The 24,179-nt window shown below is 36.8% G+C and overlaps 1 protein-coding gene across 4 annotated transcripts in view; it reads left to right on the forward strand.

Annotated features, from left to right (window-relative positions):
* Positions 1-24,179, forward strand: part of LOC127654666 (exocyst complex component 6B-like) — a 150,870-nt gene that overhangs the window by 39,509 nt on the left and 87,182 nt on the right. For all 4 annotated transcript variants that reach the window (XR_007971959.1, XM_052141928.1, XM_052141937.1 and 1 more), the window contains exon 8: positions 8,928-8,996. Coding sequence is in view for 3 of the 4 variants with exons in the window: in XM_052141928.1 (XP_051997888.1) it covers positions 8,928-8,996 (69 nt within the window). In the remaining variant the exon portion in view is untranslated. The remainder of the gene's footprint in view (positions 1-8,927; positions 8,997-24,179) is intronic.

Genomic DNA, 24,179 nt, shown 5'->3' on the forward strand with positions numbered 1-24,179 from the left:
AAAATGTAATTTGAGGCTGTATCTCCACAATGCTTTGATGGATTGTGACAAAACATATGTGTCATTGCATCACGCCATGAGGTGACCTGCAGCATTCTGCTCAGTGGCCCTTATGGGTCAGGAGATATAATAAACTGCTATTTTTGCTTATAACTTCTGAACTATTTGTCCTAAAATCACAAAACTGTGGAGCATACCATGTCGAATGAAACCAATTTTGCCTATTTTGGCCATTTTGGGCATCGGCTATTTTTAACTTTGTTGTAATATTTCAGGACAGTGAAATATAATTAAATATATAAAAATGCTAATAACTTTAACGATACAACCAGAGTTTCCGCTAGAAAAAAATGGTGCCGGTCAGAGGTTTCGTTTTATGGACATTTTGATGATATGCCGGTCAAATATATCGCCTCTTAATTAGTCAAGTTGAGGACAACTGGAGGCAGTCTATGTAACTTAAAAAATGACATAATCAGGCCGTATAGAATGCAACATATTATTATTAGCTTAACTTTCAAATAGACGGAAAAAAAAACATGAACGTCCGATTGGCGTCAATCAACGCCAATTGTTTTTTACTGTGGTTTCACACACATTCACTTTTTGAAACATTGAGGCACGGATGTACCTAATACAAATAAATAAAACATCTCCAGTTAACTAGCAGATCATTCATTTAGTCCGTTATTAAATAAGAGATCTAGCGCTAAAATCTGTTGTTTTTGAAATCAAGCTGAACACTGCGTGTCCGCTGCTATCAGTTGCATGGACGACGCTGCTGCGCGAAGTTGCGCAGTCTTCACTAGGACGCTGCGTTTCAATCTATCGCCGTTGTGGAGACTCTCTATTAATTCCAGTGAAATCACAAAATAAAATGCACACAAACCTGTCCCTGCTTGATATAGACTGTAACCATGCACTGATGAACATAGGCTATTCAGTTTTGATGATAGAGAAAAAAAACTGCACGAATGCGCGGATTAGAAGCACTGATCTATCTATAATGAGATGTTCCTGATTCACCATCGTCTGGCCTCTGAAAAAAGCTTTTAAAGCTAGTCTGCCTGGGCCTGGCCATATTTGAAACGTCTCACTCAATCGTTCGTTGTTTAGGTCTATATTGCAACCGTTTTAGGTGTGCGCTTTATTTGAAATGCAGCATGCGATGTTGTTTCATAACTTTCAAACGATAGAGCCTGTTCCTTTATAACATAGCAAGAGATCGGTGTATTTTTGCTTTATACATTTTAGGCTTATTCTCAAATTCAGATTGTGTTAGGGGGATGGGATTATTAGGCAATTTTAATCGGACAATTTGACCGGAGAGATTTTATTTTGTCGGACATTGAATTTTTTTACCGGCCAATGTCCGGTAATTACCGGACAACGGAAACCCTGGATACAACATTTGTCATGGTCAGCCAAACTTCCTGTCGGCCATTATTAATTTAATTGAAAACCTACTTTTTCGAACTCTTCCTAGACAGTTGGACCGATTTTCACCAAATTTGGCTCAGATCATCTTTAGACCATGCCGACAAAAACTTGTTTAGAGATTTTTGAAAGACCAAACCATTCTCGAATAACTTGAAGATATTTAACGACGAGCACTCCAAATGAATTTTTAGCCTATATCTCCGCAACGCTTTAGCGTATGGTGTGTGTTATGACAACCATGTCCTGAGTGTACTTGAGCAGTTTTGACACAGTGCCACCTACTGGTTGCGTGATACAAAAATTAAATGTCTATTTTTACTTATAACTTCTGAACGTTTTTTCAGATTTTGTTAGATCCTATGGGGCATACCGTGTCTAATGATACCAATTTTCAATCTCGGCCAATCTAATCCTGTTGGTCACGATTCAATTACTCGAAAGCATAATTTTTTTTTAACTCCCACAGCGATAATCGAATTTTCACAAACTGTTGCTCAGATCATCTTCAGACCATGCTAATCAAAAGTTTTTGTGAGCTTTCAGTCTAAACTGAATGTAACTACACCAAAAACAAACAAACATGTAACACCAAATAATACCAAAAAACACTTCTTTCTTGTTGTCATTTTCACTCATTCCACTAAATTTACTCAAATAAAAAAAATGACTTTATAGCATCGCCATAATTCACTCTTACTCACAAACTTGCATGTTGATTCAGTCTGAAATATCATTCAACTGAATGAATGGAATCACTTTGGGCTGTGATGCTCATGCCCAAGATGCTCTTAAAGACAATTGATGCCTCTGGTACCTACGATCAACTTACACTAACGATGCTTTTGAGAAATGGCCCAGAACAGTTAATAAATGAACATCTGACTCACTGCACTGCATTTCTTTCCTCTGTCATCTCTGACTTAAAAATAAAAAGAATTCGGTTTACTATCCCGTTAACTTGCTCTCCACTTTTTTTTTTTTTTGCATTTATCAGAAAATTACGTTTTCAACTTTACTATTGAATGCATGGGACTAGAGACCTATCATTTTGGTAAAGTAAAATTAGTTATAAAATGCCAAATTTCTTAGAATTATTGTAGACGCAAGACCAAATGTGGCCACAAGATGACATCAAAGCTCCATTGTTACAAGAGTGACACTCAGGTTTAAATGCCTGGGTCTACAGACCTGTTTATGGACTCTTTTTAAAGATGACACTTGGGAGAATATTGTGCAAGTGAGATCAGTAAATTAAAAAGTTTAATTTAAAATTGTATTTTATTAAAGTGGCCACAGGATGAAATAAATACTCAACTGGTGCAAATGTGAAAAGTTATTTCAGAAATGTTTTGAAAAACTAATTTCAGAAGCACCACTCAAACCACATGAGGACACACTATTTTATTGCAAAACATTATATAAAATTCATTATAGATTATAAATATTATAATTATATTTATAATGCATGGTTACAGTTTAAGTATTGTTAGCAGTGGAAGCCAGTAATTATTCACATTTCTAACAAACATTTCATATTTTTCTGCCATATATTTATATAATAGTTTGTTTACATCACTAAATAAAATAATTAATGATCCAAAGAGCCCATTCATTCACACTGATCAGCACCTGTACGTTTAGCTTTAGCCCTATAGCTGCTTGGGATGGGCATTGTTGGTCATTTTGTCTACTTGAGTACTCGAGGGGCAATGACATGTACATAACTGTATATAAAATAACATGTCTGACAAACATCTTTGTCTTGTTATTCCAGTGTATCGTCTTTTCATTTTTATAGGCTGTTATAAAATAATCTGTTACAAAATGTACAAAAGATTGTATAATCAAAATATAATGCATCATATTTTGTCATTATGCGAAGGTTTGCTGCCCAAATCAATGAAAGAATGGGCACAACGCACTTCTGTCTGTTCTTCCTTCAGCTTACCGTAGTAATCTTAGTAAGAACACACCCGTTTTTTTTGTGACAGTCTGAACTGTCTATTTTCAAATCGCTTTCAGTTTTGAATACGCTGCATTATTCCATTTAGCTGCGCTCTTGTCTAGCTGTTTGAAACACTCGCCTGCCATATATGCATTGAGTCCACTGCCTGACGTGCATGGTGTTTGTGTTCGCTTGTGTGGGAAAGCCATGATGCTCCATATTGTTGTTGCTGTAATGATGCATTCCGGTCAGACTTCTAACTTGGAAACTGGTGAGGAAATCTTCAACTCCCATTTTCAGTTGTTTACAGTCAGTGACAGACATTCACTGTTATTGAATAATATCCATTAAAGAGTCAAAGTTCTTACATTAAATGATAATAATATGTGGTTAGCAAACGTTTACAGAGACAGGTGTTCGAAACACTGTTAATTACACTCTTTGTTCTGATTATTATAATGATATTATATAATGATAATGATTATTGTAGAGTCGTATCAGTTTGGTTGCTATGCGACGTCTCTGACAATAAATGTACTCCTCAAACCACAACGTAATCAATTTCAATATTAAAAATAAGCTTCCTCTTTGACACACGTTTGTGTTTCGTTTTCAGGTAATTGTCACTGAATTTCAAATGAAGTGAAAAGTCACATAATGCGTGGTCCCCATCGTTCATCGTTTTCATGATCGAACATTGCTGCCACGTCCGAGTACTCATGCCAATCCCTAATAGCTGCTATATGTCCAAACACAGAATATGCACTCCTGCCTGTTTGGTGTATATTACTACTCAAATCTGCGGGGAAATTATTTCTAAGTACTCAAATTTAGCTAGATTGTACTATTTTTGCATAGATCCATTGAAAAAGCAGATAAAATTTTAGATTTCGGCTCCGATCGCTCATCAGAAATGGAAGAAAGCTCGGTGCGTAATGGTCAGAGGTGGGTAACGCGCTACATTTACTAGGTAAAATTGTTTTCTTTTAAAGTAGGTTTAAAAGTGGCTACTTTTTATTCTCACTCAAGAAAATTTCTAATGACATTTTTGTACTTTTACTTTGTTAGATTACTGGGTTTAATTTTAATGTGTAATTTATTGAGAGATTATTGAATGGGACTTTTACCACAGCGGAAGTTCACACAGCTGCGCGTGCTGTCACAAGCCAAGTCCATCACTGCTGCAGCATCAACACATTCTTCGCTCTGCACAGTAAAAAAAGAATAGTTTCGCCTTTCATTTAACATCAAGTCAAGCGGATACTCTAATGCTAACTCAGCCTTTTCTATGAAATGGTGATGGTCGTTTTTAGGGTGATTCTGTAAATATGGGCTCTTGTGACATACATTTTTACATCTGCAGCAATGTATCAATGTGCTTTGACCTGCGTTCCGAATGTCATAAGCAGTATATATGCATTTACCGTCACGGGGACAGTGGAAACTAATGCTGCTACATCGGGCGGATTAACCGTATAAATCCATGTAAAAATCCACGTTAAGTGTAAATACCTTTTGCTTTGCCAATCACGTTATTGACAACTGGAGCGCGAACAGACAGCATTTCACAGGCTGTGTACTCTGCGTGTAGGGAGTGGCGATACTGCTGTACAGAACTAATGACCTAAATTCTTTTGACACTGAAAACTTTAAACTGAACCAACAACTATAAGCTATGAAATAGTAGGTATAAATAAAACATTATATTGCTTTGGTTTATATTTCCCTGTGGGATATTTACGTTTTCACTGTAATAATTACCAGAAAGGTTTCCAAACCTTTCTTCTTATTGACAAATTCATCCAGATCTGAAAAGAGCCCTTAAAGTGATAGTTCACCCAAAAATGAAAATTCTCTTATCATTTACTCACCCTTATGCCATCCCAGATGTGTATGACTTCCTTTCTTCTGCAGAACACAAATTAAGATTTCTAGAAGAATTTCTCAGCTCTTTTAGTCCATAAAGTGAAGTGAATGTGTGGCAACATTTTAAAGCTAAAAAAAAAAAAAAATCACATAAGTCAGCATAAAAGTAATCCATAAAACTCCAGTGGTTAAATCCATATCTTCAGAAGCGATGAGAATGTGTGGATGAGAAACAGATCACTTTCACATTCTTCTTGTGTTTTTGTTGATTCACATTCTTCTCTGCATATTGCCCCCTGCTGGGTTGGGAGAAGAACTTCTAGAAAAAAATTACTTGAATATTGATCATCAATACCCATCATATCACTTCATATCATATCTATCATGAAGATATGGATTTAACCAGAGTCGTATGGATTACTTTTATGGTGCCTGAATTTGCTTTTGGAGCAAATGTTGGCACCCATTCACTTGCATTGTACTGACCTACAGAGCTGAAATATTCTTTTAAAAATTTAATGTGTTTTCTGCAGAAGAAATGAGGTTACTTGAGTACTCTTTTAATTGGTTACTTTCTTACTCTTACTTAAGTAATTATGTTAGCACTTTTAATTCTACTTTAGTAATTATTTTTTAAAGTATACTTTATCTTAAAGTATGTTCTCTATCCAAACATACACTAGGACGACATCATTTCTTCAGAATGTGCAAGGCCAACTCCTGTAACCATAGAAATGTCATACCAATGGCTATATGACCTGTCAATGAAATCTTGACTAGTGATCCATTGGCTGCATCTATTCACTGAAACAGCCAGTGCCCATTTTGGAGAGGCCGTGGAGCCTTTGATCTGGTTTGATTGACAGCTCCGTCTTTGAATTACAGAGAGACTCGTGGGTGGGCTCAAACAACACAGACATTTCACCAGAATAGCGGAGACGTCAACACCTCGATGCTGATTGATGAAATAGTTTTATAATCAATACTTTATCGATAATATACATTTTAATTAATGTGATGACGCAAGCAAAGGATCAGTCGTTTTTTTTCCTCAATTTTCGCTGTTTTAGATAAAATGGTCAAGTCTACTTTCAATCGTGGACATTTACCATGGATTGTATGCTTGAATTTCCTGCCATCATCCGATCAGATCAAAACCAGAAGATATAAAAGATAATTACTACTGCTCAAATGTTGCATGTTTTAAAATCCACTCTTTCAGTATTTTAATGCATTTATGTAATGATGTCATTCAGATTGCAAAAAAGTGGGCATATTTCAAAGCTAGAGACTTGTAGCTTTCAAACAATATAAGGTTTGTCAAGATTAAAGTCAGATATGAAGGTAATATAGTCCAATAAACATACAGTTGAAGTCAGAAGTTTACATACACCATAGAAAATACATTTAAACACAATTCCTGACATTTAATCTTAGAAAACATTCCCTGTCTTAGGTCAGTTAGGATCACTACTTTATTTTGAGAATGTGAAATGTCAGAGTAATAGTAGAGAGAATTATTTATTTAGCTTTTATTTCTTTCATCACATTCATAGTGGGTCAGCAGTTTACATACACTTTGTTAGTATTTGGTAGCATTGCCTTTAAATTGTTTAGCTTTGATCAAATGTTTTGGGTAACCTTCCACATGCTTCTTAAAATAAGTTGCTGAATTTTGGCCAATTTCTTTGTGATGGCCACTCCAATACCTTTACTTTGTTGTCCTTAAGCCATGTTTTCACAACTTTGGAGGTATGCTTGGGGTCATTGTACATTTGGAAGACTGATTTGTGACCAAGCCTTAACTTCCTGGCTGATGTCTTGAGATGTTGCTTCAATATATCCACATCATTTTCCTTCCGCATGATGCCATCTGTTTTGTGAAGCTCACCACTTCCTCCTGCAGCAAAGCACCCCACAACCTGATGCTGCCACCCCTATGCTTCACAGTTGGGATGGTATTCTTTGGCTTGCAAGTTTCACCCTTTTTCCTCCAAACATAACGATGATCATTGACCAAACAGTTACATTTTTGTTTCATCAGACTAGAGGACATTTCACCAAAAAGTGTGCATTTGTACCCATGTGCACTTGTAAACCGTAATCTGGCTTTTTTATGGTGGTTTTGGCAGTGGCTTCTTTCATGCTGAGTAGCCTTTCAGGTTGCTATAGAACTCATTTTACTGTGGATATAGATACTTGTCAAATAGAAAACTGTTTACAATATCACTGTTTTTACTGTATTTTGGATCAAATAAATGCAGCCTTGGTGAGCAGAAGAGACTTCTTTTAAACGGTAGTGTAGGTCTAAAATTAAGTTAAATTTAAAACTTTATTTTGATCATTAAGTCTCCTCACATTCATTCTCTTTCTGTCACATTCCTCAGTGATAGGCCAAGGGGAGGGGTCTTTTGTCTCCTCAGGTGTGAATTACAATCAATATTCATGATAGTTCACCCCTCCTCGTATATGAACTTTCTAACACTAAAAGTGTCTTACAAAAGTTAAATTACTATATTGTTTTGTATGAATGAGTTATCAGGATGGTTTTCGTCATTTTGTAGTAAAAACTCTAGGCTACAAGATCCAGTTCTCAAAAGTCTTGTGGACAAATGTTTAGTATGTGTTATATGGCTTTATTTCAATTTTCAAATTTAGTTTTTGAAAAAACTATGTTTAAAAATGCGTTATTTTCTCAAAAATACAAACATGTACACCCATATTATTGTAACCCAGTTTGTGCTGAATGCAGTGTTATCAGACTTTAGCCATTATTGTTTTTTTAAGCAACTAAAAAAAGCACAAATGTCAAGGCATGTCAAAAATTCTCCAGGGCCCAAAACACCCTCAGACCCCAGAGGGTTAAAGGCACAGTTAACTTAGTGTGTGTAAACATTTGACCAACTGGAATTGGTATATAGTCAATTCAAAGTGAAACAATCTGTCTGTAAATAATCTTTGGAAAAATTACTTGTGCACAAAGTAGATGTCCTATATGACTTGCCAAACTATAGTTTGATAATATAAAATCTGTGGAGTGTTTAAAAAATGAGTTTTAATGACTTGAACCTAAGTGTATGTAAACTTCTGACTTCAACTGTAAAAAAAACGCAAAAAAAAAAGCCTATATGGGACGATGCCAGTTAACGGGCTAAACTAGCTCTTCAGTATACTTACTGTCTAATTGTTCATATGACAACAAAAGAAGAAAACATTTGCAAAATGTTGTATGAAATCTATTTAATTTTAGTTTATTGTATATAAATGTATTATCAATTTTATTATGAAATGAATAAAATAGTTCACATCTATCCGAGTGTGTATTTTGGTAAAATAATTGAAATATGATAATATATATCATGCTGCATCAATACTTATTTTGCAATCAAATCATTATGATGTTTCTATAAATGATAATAACTTTTGATAATTTTAGTCTATTGTCATTGATAGACTTCGGCTGATGCCAAGAAAAATGTATGTTACATTGCGAGTGATTCTATTAATTGCTTTTTAAGCAGTTTGCCTTTGCCTAAAATCTTCACAAAAATGCCATTCCTGTGCTTGGCCCCGATAATTGCTGCTTGAAAATATATTTTTAATTTAATTATAATTTCCATCTTAAGTATTGCTTATTTGTACAACTGATATTTCTCTCATGGATTCTGTATTGCAGTTTCCTGGTGCACAGGACTTGGTGGACTTCTCACCAGTGTATCGCTGTTTACACATCTACACTGTATTGGTGAGTCCTCATCTTTACCTCTTAGCAATCTGTTTCTTTTCAGGTTTTTTTTGGGTTGTCTTTTTTTATCATTAGGGATGTGATCTGTATGTTGGATCACATGCTTGAATTGAACAGATAGTCGTCACGGTGTTCCTCATGACCTGACAGATTCTTAGAGAACATACCATGTGCTAAAGCAACTGTGCACAAATATGTTTTGGTGTGTGAGACATCAGCCCCTTTCACAATTTTAAATGACAGGAAAATCATTGGGTTGCCTTTACTGGTAAGTGTACCACATGTGCTGTTCACACATGCAACGACTTTGTCTTTTTTCAGTTTTGCTAGTACCTTTCACACATCAGCTCCAAATGCTGTTAAACTCTGTGATGTCATCACAATGCAGTCTTTTTGTTTGAAAACATGGCAGGATATTATTTTGTATCTGAATGTCAGTAATGTTGGTGATGTTTTACATTTTTTGTCAAATGTTTACATTTATACAGTTGCTCAAGATTGCTAACCTCATCATATGCGATGACTTCAGATAAGACTGATGAACTTCAGAGAACAAAATGACGTCGCTAGCATCTGAAGGCGGAAACGCCATCTGTGGCTGAAAAGCACAGTAATGAGTACGTATATCGCTACAAATAGGTCTGCGCTTTTCCAAGGTGGCTGGTGATTTTATTGTACTTATTGGAATCATTTACTGTTCCTTTAAGCTGTCGGGAAATTTCTTCATTTGCTCGGATGAAGAGTAGTGCTCTAGTTTCACTATCTGACCAATTTGTTGACATTTTGCTTACTTCCAAAGTCACCGGTGTTACGGCACAGAGTAACTGCGTTATCTCTTTCAGAACTTTCTTATGTCAGTGTTTCCTGACCTCGAATGAGCTAAAATCGGTAATCTTATGGCTCTGTTCACACATAACTTCAATATGGAAATTTATAGGTAATGATACAACTTCTCATTAAGGGAAGTTGCCTTAGAAAAATGTAACCATATTTTCAAAAGGGTCGTGTTCACACATGACCTCTAACTTGAAAATGTAAGGACATACTCTGGAAAAGGCTGTATGAGTGAAAGGGGCTATAGATCAACGGATGCCCAGTGTGTTGCGTAAGGGTTGATGTCCCGTGTCGCAAATCCAGTGATGCTGGTAGTGACCTCTCTCTGACCAATCAGTGATCTGCAGGGTTTTGACGTCACATTTAGTATCTGCTCAGCTCACTTGGAACCTCGAGCGAGGTGGTACTAAAAAAAAAGTGCCAGGTACCGAGTCTAGCTGTACCGTGCAGTGGAAAAGCCCCGTATGAAACTCTAATGGTTCGTGGGGGATCTCTCTGATCTGTGGAATGTGTTGTTGTGTTCATTTGATTGCTTTGTTCGTGGATAATCCTAGGTGTAATGGTTTGAATTTCTCACTGTTCGGTTTGTATCACGATTTTAGGGTCACGGTTTCGGTACAGTTCAGTATTTGCTTTGTTCAGAAAAAAAACACGACTCATAAATCCAAAGAATATTCTATTTGTTAAACACTTCAACCATTTTGCCCTTGAATAACAATCATAGTTTTACAAAAATAACCACAGTTTAACCATGGCATTTTTAGTAAAATCATAAACCACAGTATAAACATGGTTACTGTCATGGTTACAAAATATAGTAAAATCATTACTATATAGAAACTACAGTATTACTGTTGTAAAACCATGGTTTATTTGTATCAAAACTGTTATTTTTGTTCAGAAAGTCATGGTGACAGCAGTCATGGTTAATACAGGATTACTATAGTAAAACCATGGTTAATTTTCATCAGGGTCCTTAACGAAATTATTATTTCTTTCTCTAATTATTAAATCAACATTTTAACTTAATACCTGCACTATTACACTACATGCGTCAACATAAAGTGCACTTCAAATTAATCTCAACATATATTCGGAAGCTGTTTATCACTATAAAAGGAAAAACCTTGAGAAAAATGCAAACGAGAAGGGATGTTGTGATAATGCTGCTAGTGTTTTAATAATACGTGGAAATCCCACATGAACACCCAAAGTGCTTTAGTTATTGTTTCATGTCTGTTTGAATTAGCACTGAGTGCCTGCTTAAAAATGGAAGGGAGTGTGTGCAGTTTCGACTCAACTGCGGCTCTTTTCTTGGGTGATTTCGGCGTAAATGATTAATCAGGTATCAATGTATTTCTATAATGGCATCTTAATGCCATTAATCAAAGCACCTTATTGACACTCGCAATAGATTACAGCCATGTGAGGGAACAAGAAGAACTTGTGTGCACATTTTAAATAAACCCTCACTAGCATTATTGACATATAATACCAGTATATGGCACTGGTGTCGAGCGACGTCATCAGTCAGTGCCTGTTTTGTAAATGTCTTTTGACCATCGCTGTTGTAATTGACGGCAAAGTGAAAATGTTCGCCGAAAGGAGAAACGCGGAGGGCTTCTCTATCAGCGGCTCTTTTCTGTTTGTCATTTTCAACCACACACAACGCGTGCAGAACAGTGATGTCATCAAGTTGACATGAAACACAGGCGGATCTACACTGTAGATTCTACAGAACCATTCAGGTGCATTAGCAGAGTTTGTAATTGTCTGTTTGACGCTTAATTTTCTTGACCAAAACTTGTGCTCCAGATGCATCATTAAACTTGAGGTGAACTGACCGCAGTACCAATGCTTCCAGAACCATGGGTGGCAAACCGTACGGTTCATTTTTTTTTTACCGAGAACAGTTAAACTCCTAGTAGATAGCAGTTTCTTCTTGTCTTTAGTCATCAAATTGTATGAATTTATTTGCACATGAAGAAATTGTTAATATATTAGGAAGAGCAACCATGTCCAGTCCAGCAACCATGTATGGCATGTCCACATTAGCAATCGCATTTTTCAATAAATACTTAATCAAACCAATTGTACACACAGTGCATAGTGAATAAGACATTTACTTATAGCACACGTGAAGTGTTTTACCATGGGCTGCATGCAAAAACGTTGGCAGCTGACTTGCTACCTTGCTGCCTAATCAGTTAATGGCTTAACTGACATCTGTTTTGAATGAATGGAACTATTAAGGAAACTGGTCTCAGAACAGTTGGTTGGATTATCATATTTGTTTGTTTATCTGAGATATGTGCAGATTTGCAGGCGGTATGTGATATTAGTTTTCTTGATATTTGCCTTTTTATCATTAGACAAGTTAAAAGTTACAAAGAACTGTTAAACTGTTCCTGTTTAAGGAAGAATTAAACAGGCGATCACTTTAACTAGGGTTCGAAAACGTACTTCAAAGTTAAATTCAAGGACTTTTCAAGCACATTTTTATTTGTTTTCAAGGACTATGCTCAAGATGTCATTAAAACTAATTATTTATTTGTTCGTTTAAAATACAAATATTTAATTTATTCAGTTAATTTATTTTTCATAAAACACCACTTATTACAAGTACAACATATCTTGATGTGCATCTTTAACTACATATTCTCAGTAACAATTCTTGGTTAGTTGTGAAATTGATGTGCAACTGTAGTGTGCTCCCTTAAAACGCACTTTGCTTTCCAACAAAAGTGAATAACTGGGTCCGTAAACAGTAGTTCATATGACTCATATCCTGTGTTCCATTTTCTCTAAAGTCACACAACAGATTTATGTGTGGAACTGACCGAAATTGCAAACGGGTCATTCTCAAAAAATGTTGACTTACCATCTTACAAAATATAGAAAATTTCAGTTAAGTTTTTGCCTATAAATGATAAACGAGGATAAACATTTTGTAACATGTTGACATATACATTTTTATTCATAAAGGACAACTTTGCTGTTGTTCTCTCTTTTATTATTTAATTTTGTTCCACCAATGATGCAAGTTAACACTAACGAGCGTTAAATGGGATACAACACCACGTTTTGAGGGTTCAATGGGGTACAACACCAAATATTTTTGTGTGAAAATTTTCAAATGTGAACTTTTTAACATGCTGGGAAAAATCACTGTTTGCATATTTAAGAAGCCTCTGAACTTTGACCAGAATTTTGACTTAAAATTTTTTTTTAAAACAAAAATATACGTTTTTAAATTAAATTATTTAAATTATTAATAATAATTTTGTTTTTCTTTTTTGTTCACTTGTTCGGCCTTGCACTAATGCTTGTATTAAAACTAAGTACAACATAAATAAATAACAAATAACTTTTTTCAGGGATTGAAAATTAAAAAAAAATTTCTAAAGAAATTGCAAAACAGAGTCAAGACATTTCACATCAGTTAAAGGTTATATTATAGAATCCTTTTTTTTTTTTTTTTGCCATTTGAAAGCTTTTTCATGACTAAAAAGTCAAAGGACATATTTGTCAACATATTTTGATATTTACCTAAATGTTGTCAGAAATAACCTATTTTGTGAGACACAAAGCTGTCTTTACACAAGGGGGTGCTAGATGGCTCACAAAACTGAATCCTCCATTCAAAATCCTCCATCTGCATTCAAATCTCAGAATTCTTTACATAATATAAGTTTTTCAGAGTAATTTTTAATTAAAAATAATATTTACAAGGGTTCATACTTTTTAAATCCTGTGGTGGATTTAATGAGTATGAATCCTTGCAAATATAATTTTTAATTAAAAATTACTCTCCAGTATCAATATAATATCTATATTTTTAAATCCTCCAGTAACAATTGATTGTAATTAGCCCATTCTGAACAGCACTGCCAAAAGAAACCGGTGCCACGTGTCAGCGCCGTCTATGCGCTACCTGCTTCAGCAGTGGTCTAGTGATCCGTCATCGTGTTTTACAGAAAATAAATACATTTAATTTATTAAATGATTTAAGGAACCTTTTTTTTTTAATGATTTTCTATAATTCAAGAACCTTTTAAGCACCTCTTGGTAAAAATAGATTTTGGTGCTTCATTTTGGTACTTCCATTTTAAGTGCGTTATCTTTTTTGCAAGGATCATACTCCGCAATAAGGATTGTTGATGAGTACTTGGGAGAGTGGCCAAATTATCAGAAGACCCTAATATTGCCAGGCCATTTGAAAAAACCTTTGAAAAAAATAAAAAATTAAATATGCTGCTCCAAAATGTATACAGTTCAGGTCAAAACCAAAACAAATGTGAAGAGAGCCCTCTTCCACTTTACATCTGTCACATAGTGGAGAAACAGAATTGTATATTTTACTCAGTTTAGTTTTGGAATAATACCACTTTAAATTAGATTAACCTACAGCCGTGGCCAAAAGTATTGGCAGTGACGTAAATTTTGTGTTTCGCAAAGTTTTCTGCTTCAGTTGTTGCGGTGTTGATTCACATTGTTTCTAAATTATTGTGCAGAGTGATAAGATGCATTTTAAATACTTGCAAAAAGCTTAATTGGCCATAAAAATTTACTTTATCACAAAACCCCAAATTTCACAGTTTTTTGGCCCTGGCACAAAACGACCAGCTGACATCATTTTACTAATCATATTAGCAGCACCTGGGAAAGTGTGAACGAGTACTAGTCGGGTGAAATCACAATCATTCTGATTGGATGATAAGAGCAGATTGATTGCTACAAAAGGAGGGAAGAAGAGCTTCCAATCATTGTGTTCTTGTTAGCAATGGTTACCTCTAAAGAAAGACGTGCAGCCATCATCGATTTGCATCAAATCGCCTCACATGCAAGGAAATTGCAGCAAAGAATATTGCACCTGACAGAACCATTTACTGGATCATCAAGAACTCAAGGAGAGAGGTTCAACTGCAATGAAGAAGGCTTTAGGACATACCAGAGTGTCCAGCAAGCACCAGGACCATCTCCTTCTGAGGAGCCAGCTACGGAATCGTGTCACCACAGTGCAGAGCTTGCTCAAGATTGGCAGCAGGTTGGTGTGAGTGCATCTGTACGCACAGTGAGGCAAAGACTTTTGGACAATGGCCTGGTGTCAAGAAGGGCAGCAAAGAAGCCACTCCACTTCTTTTCTCTAAGAAAAACATCAAGGACAGACTGAAATTCTGCAGGAAGTAGAAGGATTGGAAAGCAGAAGATTGGTGCAAAGTTGTTTTCTCTGATGAAGCCCCCTTCCGACTGTTTGGGACATCTGGAAAATCGATTGTCTGGAGAAGAAAAGGTGAACGCTACCATGAGTCCTGTGTCGTTCCAACAGTGAAGCATCCTGAGACCATCCATGTGTGGGGTTGCTTTTCATACAAGGGAGTCACTATTTTGCCCAAAAATACTGCCATGAATAAAGAATGGTATCAAAACGTACAAAACGTTCTCCCAACGATCCAGGAGCCATTTGGTGATGATCTGTGCATTTTCCAGCATGAGGGAGCACCATGTCACAAGGCAAGATAAATAATAAAGTGCCTCAGAGATCATTACATTGAAATTTTGGATCCGTGGCCAGGCAACTCCCCGGATCTTAATCCCATAAAGAACCTGTGGTCAATCCTCAAAAGGCGAGTGGACAAGCAGAAGCCCGCAAATTATGATCAACTCAGAGCACTAATAAGGCAAGAATGCATCGCCATCAGTCAGGATTTGGCCCAGAAGCTGATATCCAGCATGAGAAGATTTTGCACCTTGCGGGAGTTTTTTTGACAGCATAGACGAGACTTGGAGTTTTAACTCAAATATAGGATGATATACACTTTAAACTAACTTTTAGCTCATTCAAAATAAATTAAAAAGCAATCAAGTTAGAATTGTATTGACCTGGATGTGGAAAGTTTGATGAACAGGTCTACCTCCTATGCTGCTCAATTGTACCCCCCAAAAATGGCTTTTTTCAAGAGTTTTCCTGGACTTAAATTTGAAAAAGCCAAATTGAAGTACTTCAAGCACCTTGTACCCTGTTTAACATTTATGAGCTCAAACGTGTCTGCCATGGCTCTGATATATGGACCGTTTAAATGAGACTGTGTTGCACACCGGTTTATTATTGTAATAACACGATGGCACGCAACAAGTAAACGAACCGTGACTCGTCGTTTACATGTCTCAGTCACTCCAAGTGCAAGCAGGTGATTCTTGGCACCCTCATGAAACAAATCGGCCAAACTAGAAAATGTAGCGGCCGATGCGATAATTTAAAAAATTTCTGAATATCGGTCTCTGTGATATATCGGATGTATCGATATATCTGTCGACCACTACTGAACGTCTGTGTTGGTCACATAAAATCTAAGGTTTAAGCAGTTGTCTGACAATGACTCTACTCAAAGGTTGTCTGTGGAAACTGCAGCATAGTTTACTAGGAAGTTCTCCACCCAAAAGTACCCTGGATTGCTTCCTGCACAAACAAATATTGCATTTGAAACACCCACATATAATGAAGAAACACTTTTCTTAAAATACATCAATCCTAATTTATTTGCTGTTAACTTGCCATCCATGGATTCAAGACTTCTTATATTGTTTGCATTTGTTTTGTGCCTGGAAAACTAAGAGTGGGTGTAGGTATACCATCATTTGTGTAAATGTTTTTTTTTCTTTTTTTTGTATGCAAGTGTTTGTTTTCGGAGTGTACGCGCTGACAACTCTTAAAGACGTTTGAATTGTTTTGAGGCAGTGGAATTCAACTTTATGTCCCTATGGTCTGTAAGTTTCTTGTGCTAAAGGATGGACTGTCATACAATAGTCTTTGTGATGGAAGTTGGTGAGAATGGCATGCAGGGTATGGGGGCAAAGAGGAAACATTTAAAGTACATTATGCCTTTTTGACCGGTCCAAAGCCACTTTTGAGACCAGTCTGGGAGTCGTCTCGGGACAAGAGTTGCTGAAAGTGAGCGGGGGCCGGTGGAGTCATGGAAGGGACACACACACACAAATCATATTGAAGTTATGCAGGCAAGTGATGTGGATATCCCACAATCTGTGACAGTGGGAGAGAGAAAGGAAAGAAAGCAAACAAATGAGAAGAGTGTTGCCATCCCTGATAAGCGAGTTGATGTGTTTTTTTTTTCAGGAGGAATGTTCAAGTTTTTGTGTTTCCTTCCCTTGGTGCTTGCACTGACCGTCGAGTCACCTTAGACCCTGGGAAATGACACCACTTATACAAAAACAATCATAATTGCACTTTATATGTCCCTGAAGAACAGGTTTTTTTTTTCTTCCTTAAAACAAGCACACTTTTACACACACAAACACATGCGCTCATATTGCAGATTCTTCCTATTCAGCTTACTATATATGCAGATTCCTGAATGCTCCCACAGGAAGGAAGTTGTTGAGGTTGTATGTTTGTATGGAGATTGCCCTTAGTGCGACATAGCTCCAGATAATTTAAACAAACTTCATAAGCTTCGTAAACAAAATTGCACACTACTGTAAAAAGATAGAGAGGTAGAGACACTCTTGGGTCCAATATATGGTCAGATACAGAACATTTTGATGACTAGGGCTGGGTGATATAGCTAAAACATCTAAAAAAAAAAAAAAATGCCCCTTTTGACAATGTTTGATGTATATACATTGTGATATATGTGTTTTTACATGGAAATTTAAATGGTGGTGGTGGGTTTCAAGGAAAGTTATAATTTTGAGAATAATTAAAGAATAATTTTGGAGGAAATTATTTCAGCCAAACAGCCATTGTTGCCACCTTGAATGAATTTGGCATCCCATATAATTGAAAACAAAATCACCAAAACTATACCATTGGTTTGTGCTGATCTGTGAAAAAAAAAAAAAAAAACTCCTTTTGTATTGGTTTGGTGTTTGAGGTATTAAACATAGTTTTTTTGCTGTGAGACATCACTCTCCACCCCATGTCACTCAAATAGTTTCAAACTGTTAGTTTGTGCTTGATTTGTGCCTATTTATTAAAGAGACACTAACTTTTTCCCTTCTTAAGATATAACAGGAAACTTTTCGGGCACAGTGACATCACTCTTTACCCCATGTCATTCAAATTAGTCCAAACCGATGTCATTCATTTGTGCTCAATGTGTGCTGGTTTGTGCCGTTAAAAGAAACAAAATTTTTTCTTTCTTTGTATTTAACATGATAGCTTTTGGGTGATGGGAAATCATGCAGCCTGCACTCTTACCTGTCTCCATCGTTTGTGCTAAATTAGTGCTGGTTGATGCTGATCTTAGGTAAAATATTTAAAAGTTTTAAAATGTTGAAAACCTCATTTTCTGAAAGTGAACTCCGCATTGGACAAATAGTTTATATTCTTGAAAAAAGTAGAACATTCTGAGAATGCCATTCAGCCAACGTTTTTCGTCTACTGAAGAGGGTAAGGCTAATTTAAGTTTGTGTAAGTTTCTTTATTCATTTGGTAGGCTGATTTATGTAATATAATACAGGGAATTTTGCCGGCGTTCTTTCAAAACTAAGCTAAACAATAATATTATAGAATTGGGCTATATGTTAGTGTTCCAAAAAGCACACTGATGCTTTTCTCCTAGTATTGTGTATTTATTTTTAATTTAAAACATCTTGGTGCACAGAAATGATATGCTTTTATGTATTATGGGATAATTCCATGACTGTCGTCTATTATTTTGAATGGTGTGGAAAAGTAACTTTAATAAATAAATTGATTGCTACCACTATTAAATTAATAGCAAACCGTGGCCATTCATTTGTTCTCCGTGCACTTGCTGCATTGGATCTGTGATATGCCATTAAGATCAGTCCATAATCACGTACAATAAATTGGCTTTCAAGGATGTATAACATCGTCATAATTAACAGGCTAAAGATTGGGGTGAATTCTGTCATGTGACTACATTTTTGAATTAATGCCAATTTTCTCAAAAAGTCCAACTCCAAACCAGTTTTTGTGACAATTGAAGTATCGACATAGTTTATGTGCTAGAGTTAAATGGAAAAATATTATGTCGATAATTTTCATTTCCATCAGCTTTATTTTGAATTGCTAAAACTTTTTTCGCCAAAAATCCTTGGCTGGAAACGTAGTGGCTGCTGGAAAACACAGCATTTCAATATAATGGCCTGAGTGTTTTGAGAATGACGAACCTGACTATTAGGCCAAATGCTGTGCCGAATTTGTGTATTTCACTTTTTCATTTTTATAATATCTTGTTTCATAAAGTTAATCAAATGACACTGTGCCTCAGTTAATGTTACTAATGTTACTATAATAGTGGACGTGTTGGCTGTTTGCATATAAATTGAAACTTTATGCTTTGTGAGATACAGTTGATGATCAGATGATTTATGGTCTAATGATACGACGTGTCTTCATTATTTAAATGAATTTCACTTTGATGTTGTATTATGTCTTATTGTATTATGTTTTACAAAGAAGTAAAGTAGTAGACTACAGCTCTTTTGCAAAACTTAGTGACCTGCCTTCCTAGAAAGAATTTTAGGGCATCCAAAGGTGTGCTCCCAACATGAAAGCTGTACCAAAATGAAGACAAATTGAATGCTTCCTTCAAATATGGCTAGGGATGCCGATATCAGATTATTTAGAATGACATCTGCTGATACAGATATTGATAGTTTGGTGGTTCTGCTTTTTCTTTTTAATGCTGCCTAGTTTTAAATTTGAAAAAACTTTTTCCATGTTTCTTCATATCTTACATGTGCTGAGCAACTGTCTCGGTTATAAACAAAACACTGAGACAAAACTAATGATAGGGCTGGGTATCGAGTTCGATACATTTCTGACAGCAATTAACTATCTCAAGTTACATCGCCGTGACCGACAAAGTAGCATCTTCAGCAACTACTTCTGTATTGACCACCGCTTCCTGTGGAGCCACTACCGAAGGAAAATCAATCGAACTTTGACAAGCGTTTGGTTTGAATGCGACGCTGAAGGCAGAGGTGCAGCACCACTCATACGCATCAAATGAAGGTGTTTCTGAGTTGTTCCAGGGAATGTTTCCTGATTCGCAAATAGCCAAATCTTTCACCTGTGGAAAGGACAAAACCAGCTACATTTAAAAATGTGGACTTGCCCCATACTTCAAAATAAACTGATTTCTGCGATTTAACAATGCAGGACAATTGTGAACTACTGGCATCTGTAGCCTCAGCCAGGACCATATACAGAATCTTCCTTGATGAAGAGAGAGGAGCAAGAGAGAGGGTGCCATGCGTGGACTTAAGAGAAAAGCTTTGGAAGATGAGCTGGAAGAACTGAAAAAGAAAAGGGAGGTGTTGATGGAGATGTGCGCCAGCCTTCAGAATGATGTCGATCAACTAGCTGAGCAGGCCAAAAACAAGTCTAACACACTCATGGCTCAAATGATTACAAAATCTAATACTATGAGGAGATACAAGGACAAATGCAATGAATTGAAAAATGTTGAGTCCGAGTTGGAACTAAAAGTGAGCGAACTAATGCAATGGATTAATTCTCTTATTTACACAGTTAAAACTGTGTAATATCTATAGCACTTTAATTTTTCAAAGTTCAGAGTTTTTTCTTCACTGTCCAGACTGATAGAATTTGTGGTTATAGTTGAAGGAGGTTACGTGTATTCGATGGCGGTACAATTTACACAAACAGAAACATAATGGCTTTTTTTCCAGTCATGGACTGATTTTTCAGTATGCCTATAGCATTCAATGTCTTGTTGATTGGTACTGTTAAATAAAATTTGACATATCTGCAAATACATTTGGTCTCCTGAGCCATTACTAATTCAGTTCAGGGTGATACAGTTTATTTAAATTATGTAGATTGTCTCAAATATCCAAGATTATCATCATTGTCAGATTGAATGGTTACAATTGGGACATGGGCTTTTTAAAAATGTATCGTTTGTATATGTGTGTGTGTGTGTGTATATATATATATATATATATATACACACACACACAGTGGGAACGGAAAGTATTCAGACCCCCTTAAATTTTTCACTCTTTGTTATATTGGAGCCATTTGCTAAAATCATTTAAGTACATTTTTTTTTCCTCATTATTGTACACACATATCACATGGTCCTAAGTATTCAGACCCTTTGTTCAGTATTTAGTAGAAGCACCCTTTTGATCTAATACAGCCATGAGTCTTTTTGGGAAAGATGCAACAAGTTTTTCACATCTGGATTTTGGTATCCTCTGCCATTCCTCCTTGCAGATCCTCTCCAGTTCTGTCAGTTTGGATGGTAAACGTTGGTGGACAGCCATTTTCAGGTCTCTCCAGAGATGCTCAATTGGGTTTAAGTCAGGGCTCTGGCTGGGCCATTCAAGAACAGTCACGGAGTTGTTGTGAAGCCACTTCTTCGTTATTTTAGTGGTGTGCTTAGGGTCATTGTCTTGTTGGAAGGTGAACCTTCGGCCCAGTCTGAGGTCCAGAGCACTCTGGAGAAGGTTTTCGTCCAGGATATCCCTGTACTTGGCCGCATTCATCTTTCCCTCGATTGCAACCAGTCGTCCTGTCCCTGCAGCTGAAAAACACCCCCACAGCATGATGCTGCCACCACCATGCTTCACTGTTGAGACTGTATTGGACAGGTGATGAGCAGTGCCTGGTTTTCTCCACACATACCCCTTAGAATTAAGGCCAAAAAGTTCTGTCTTGGTCTCATCAGACCAGAGAATCTTATTTATCACCATCTTGGAGTCCTTCAGGTGTTTTTTAGCAAACTACATGCAGGCTTTCATGTGTCTTGCACTGAGGAGAGGCTTTCGTCGGGCCACTCGGCCATAAAGCCCCGACTGTTGGATGGCTGCAGTGATGGTTGACTTACTACAATTTTCTCCCATCTCCCGACTGCATCTCTGGAGCTCAGCCACAGTGATCTTTGGGTTCTTCTTTACTTCTCTCACCAAGGCTCTTCTCCCCCGATAGCTCAGTTTGGCCGGACGGCCAGCTCTAGGAAGGGTTCTGGTCGTCCCAAACGTCTTCCATTTAAGGATTATGGAGGCCACTGTGCTCATATGAACCTTAAGGGCAGCAGAATTTTTTTTGTAACCTTGGCCAGATCTGTGCCTTGCCACAATTCTGTCTCTGAGCTCTTCAGGCAGTTCCTTTGACCTCATGATTCTCATTTGCTCTGACATGCACTGTGAGCTGTAAGGTCTTATATAGACAGGCGTGTGGCTTTCCTAATCAAGTCCAGTCAGTATAATCAAACACAGCTGGACTCAATTGAAGGTGTAGAACCATCTCAAGGATGATCAGAAGAAATGGACTGCACCTGAGTTAAATATATTAGTGTCACAGCAAAGGGTCTGAATACTTAGGACCATGTGATATTTCAGTTTTTCTTTTTTAATAAATGTGCAAAAATGTTAACAATTCTGTGTTTTTCTGTCAATATGGGGTGCTGTGTGAACAATAATGAGGAAAAAAAATGAACTTAAATGATTTTAGCAAATGGCTGCAATATAACAAAGAGTGAAAAATTTAAGGGGGTCTGAATAATTTCCGTACCCACTGTATATATTTATTATCACTTTATTAGCTTTTTCGCTTGGAGTGCAATTTGAATTTAGAAATGTATTTGATTTAAGTTTTTCATTTTTTAAATAAATTATTTAATTTTCAATACAAAATCAATAAAGGAAGAATATTCACTAATCCCTCAGCCCGGAGGATTCTGATGTAATTGGATATATATATCTCGTTAAGGCGCTTATTACAGGGACAATCCCCCCAGAGTAGGGCTGGGATAAACGATTATTTTTTAAACGATTAATCTAGCGATTTATTTTTTCGATGCATCGATTAATCTAACGATTCATTTTTTCAGTCCGATTCGATTTGGATTTGATTAATCGACTTGTGACAACACCGGTAATACCGGTTTCATCGGGGGTGGGGGTGTATAAAATGTAAAAAAAAAAAAAACATTTGCCGGGAGTTTGATTGACTGCAGATCTGATCAATCAATCATAATACGCCATTTTTGTCTGACAAAGTAGTCAGGAGAGAGAAGATTAACGTTGGTGGATTTGAATTTGAATAATGGATTGTAGGCTACTGTACTGACATCTTTCCGCGGTTAAAATAACAGTCCTTCTGATGTAGGCTACATTCATGTTTAGCCTATTTGATGCTATAAATTAACCAAGGAAAAGATGATCGGTTCACGAGCAGCTTTAACTAAGGCAATCTGTCACGACACATTAAAGAGCCACAAAATAGTAGGCCTATTTATGGTTTAATTTTCTTTGAATGACCAAATTTGAAAGTTCAGACTTTATTAAATGTTACCTGCTTGGTCCTGTCTGTCAGCACGTTGTCAGTGTCCTCTATGTATTTTTTCTCGACATTCATAGCTATAAGCGCATTATTAATAGCTATAAGCGAAAACTTTAGGTGTCGACAACGTATTATAGCCTACTCCAACATCGAGTGCAAAGTGGGGAGTTGAAAAAAAACTTACGGTGCTCTGTCATCTGCAGCTGCAACCGGGTGGCGCCTCTTCAGATGCTGGTGCATTGCCGTGGTGCTAGAATGGAAGGCCATCTCCATTTTGCAAAGACGACATATCACGGAATTGTTTCCTTTTAAATTAAAGAATTCCCATACTTTAGAGGAACGAGTGCATGCCGCCTTGCACTTCTGATAGTCTGAGGAGCCACTCGTGTTGCTACTACTCGCCGGCGCCGCCATCTTTGTTTTGGGTCTGACGAATCGACGCGCATATTTTGCGTCGACGTATTTTTTGCGTCAACGTCATCGATGATGTCGACGCGTTGTCCCAGCCCTACCCCAGAGTAACCTGGAGTTAAGTGCCTTGCTCAAGGACACAATGGTGGTGGCTGTGGGGCTCGAACAGTTATGTGCTTAAGCCCACTACAACACCACCACTCTACGTTTTAACACTATATATGATATAAGCTGGTGAGATTCGATACACTCTGTGCCATAACTGTTCTAGAAGGACAATATGTCAAAGAATTCAAAATCCTTGGGGTCTGGAGACATTAAAAGACACTTTTACATGCTCAATCTGACTCCCCCGCAAAGGCCTCGAGCCAGGGAGTCGTTTTGGTTGGGGAAATTATGGAAATTCGTCGAGAGATGTTGAACATGTCTGCAATGCTACGAAGATCGTTGCTGACTTGGAGTATCTTGCTGTAATACGTTGATCGATCACTGCTATAGAGACAAAATTCTTAGAGGTGTTTACAAGAGTGGGGGATGTTGAGAAACTGATTTATTATCTGGAGTCATTGGAAAGGGAATTATCTTCTAATCCGCTAGTGACCAAGGTGGATTTGGAGCGTGTCTGGGAGAAGTTG

Source organism: Xyrauchen texanus, chromosome 2 (genome assembly GCF_025860055.1).
Source record: "Xyrauchen texanus isolate HMW12.3.18 chromosome 2, RBS_HiC_50CHRs, whole genome shotgun sequence".
Lineage (NCBI taxonomy): Eukaryota > Metazoa > Chordata > Actinopteri > Cypriniformes > Catostomidae > Xyrauchen > Xyrauchen texanus.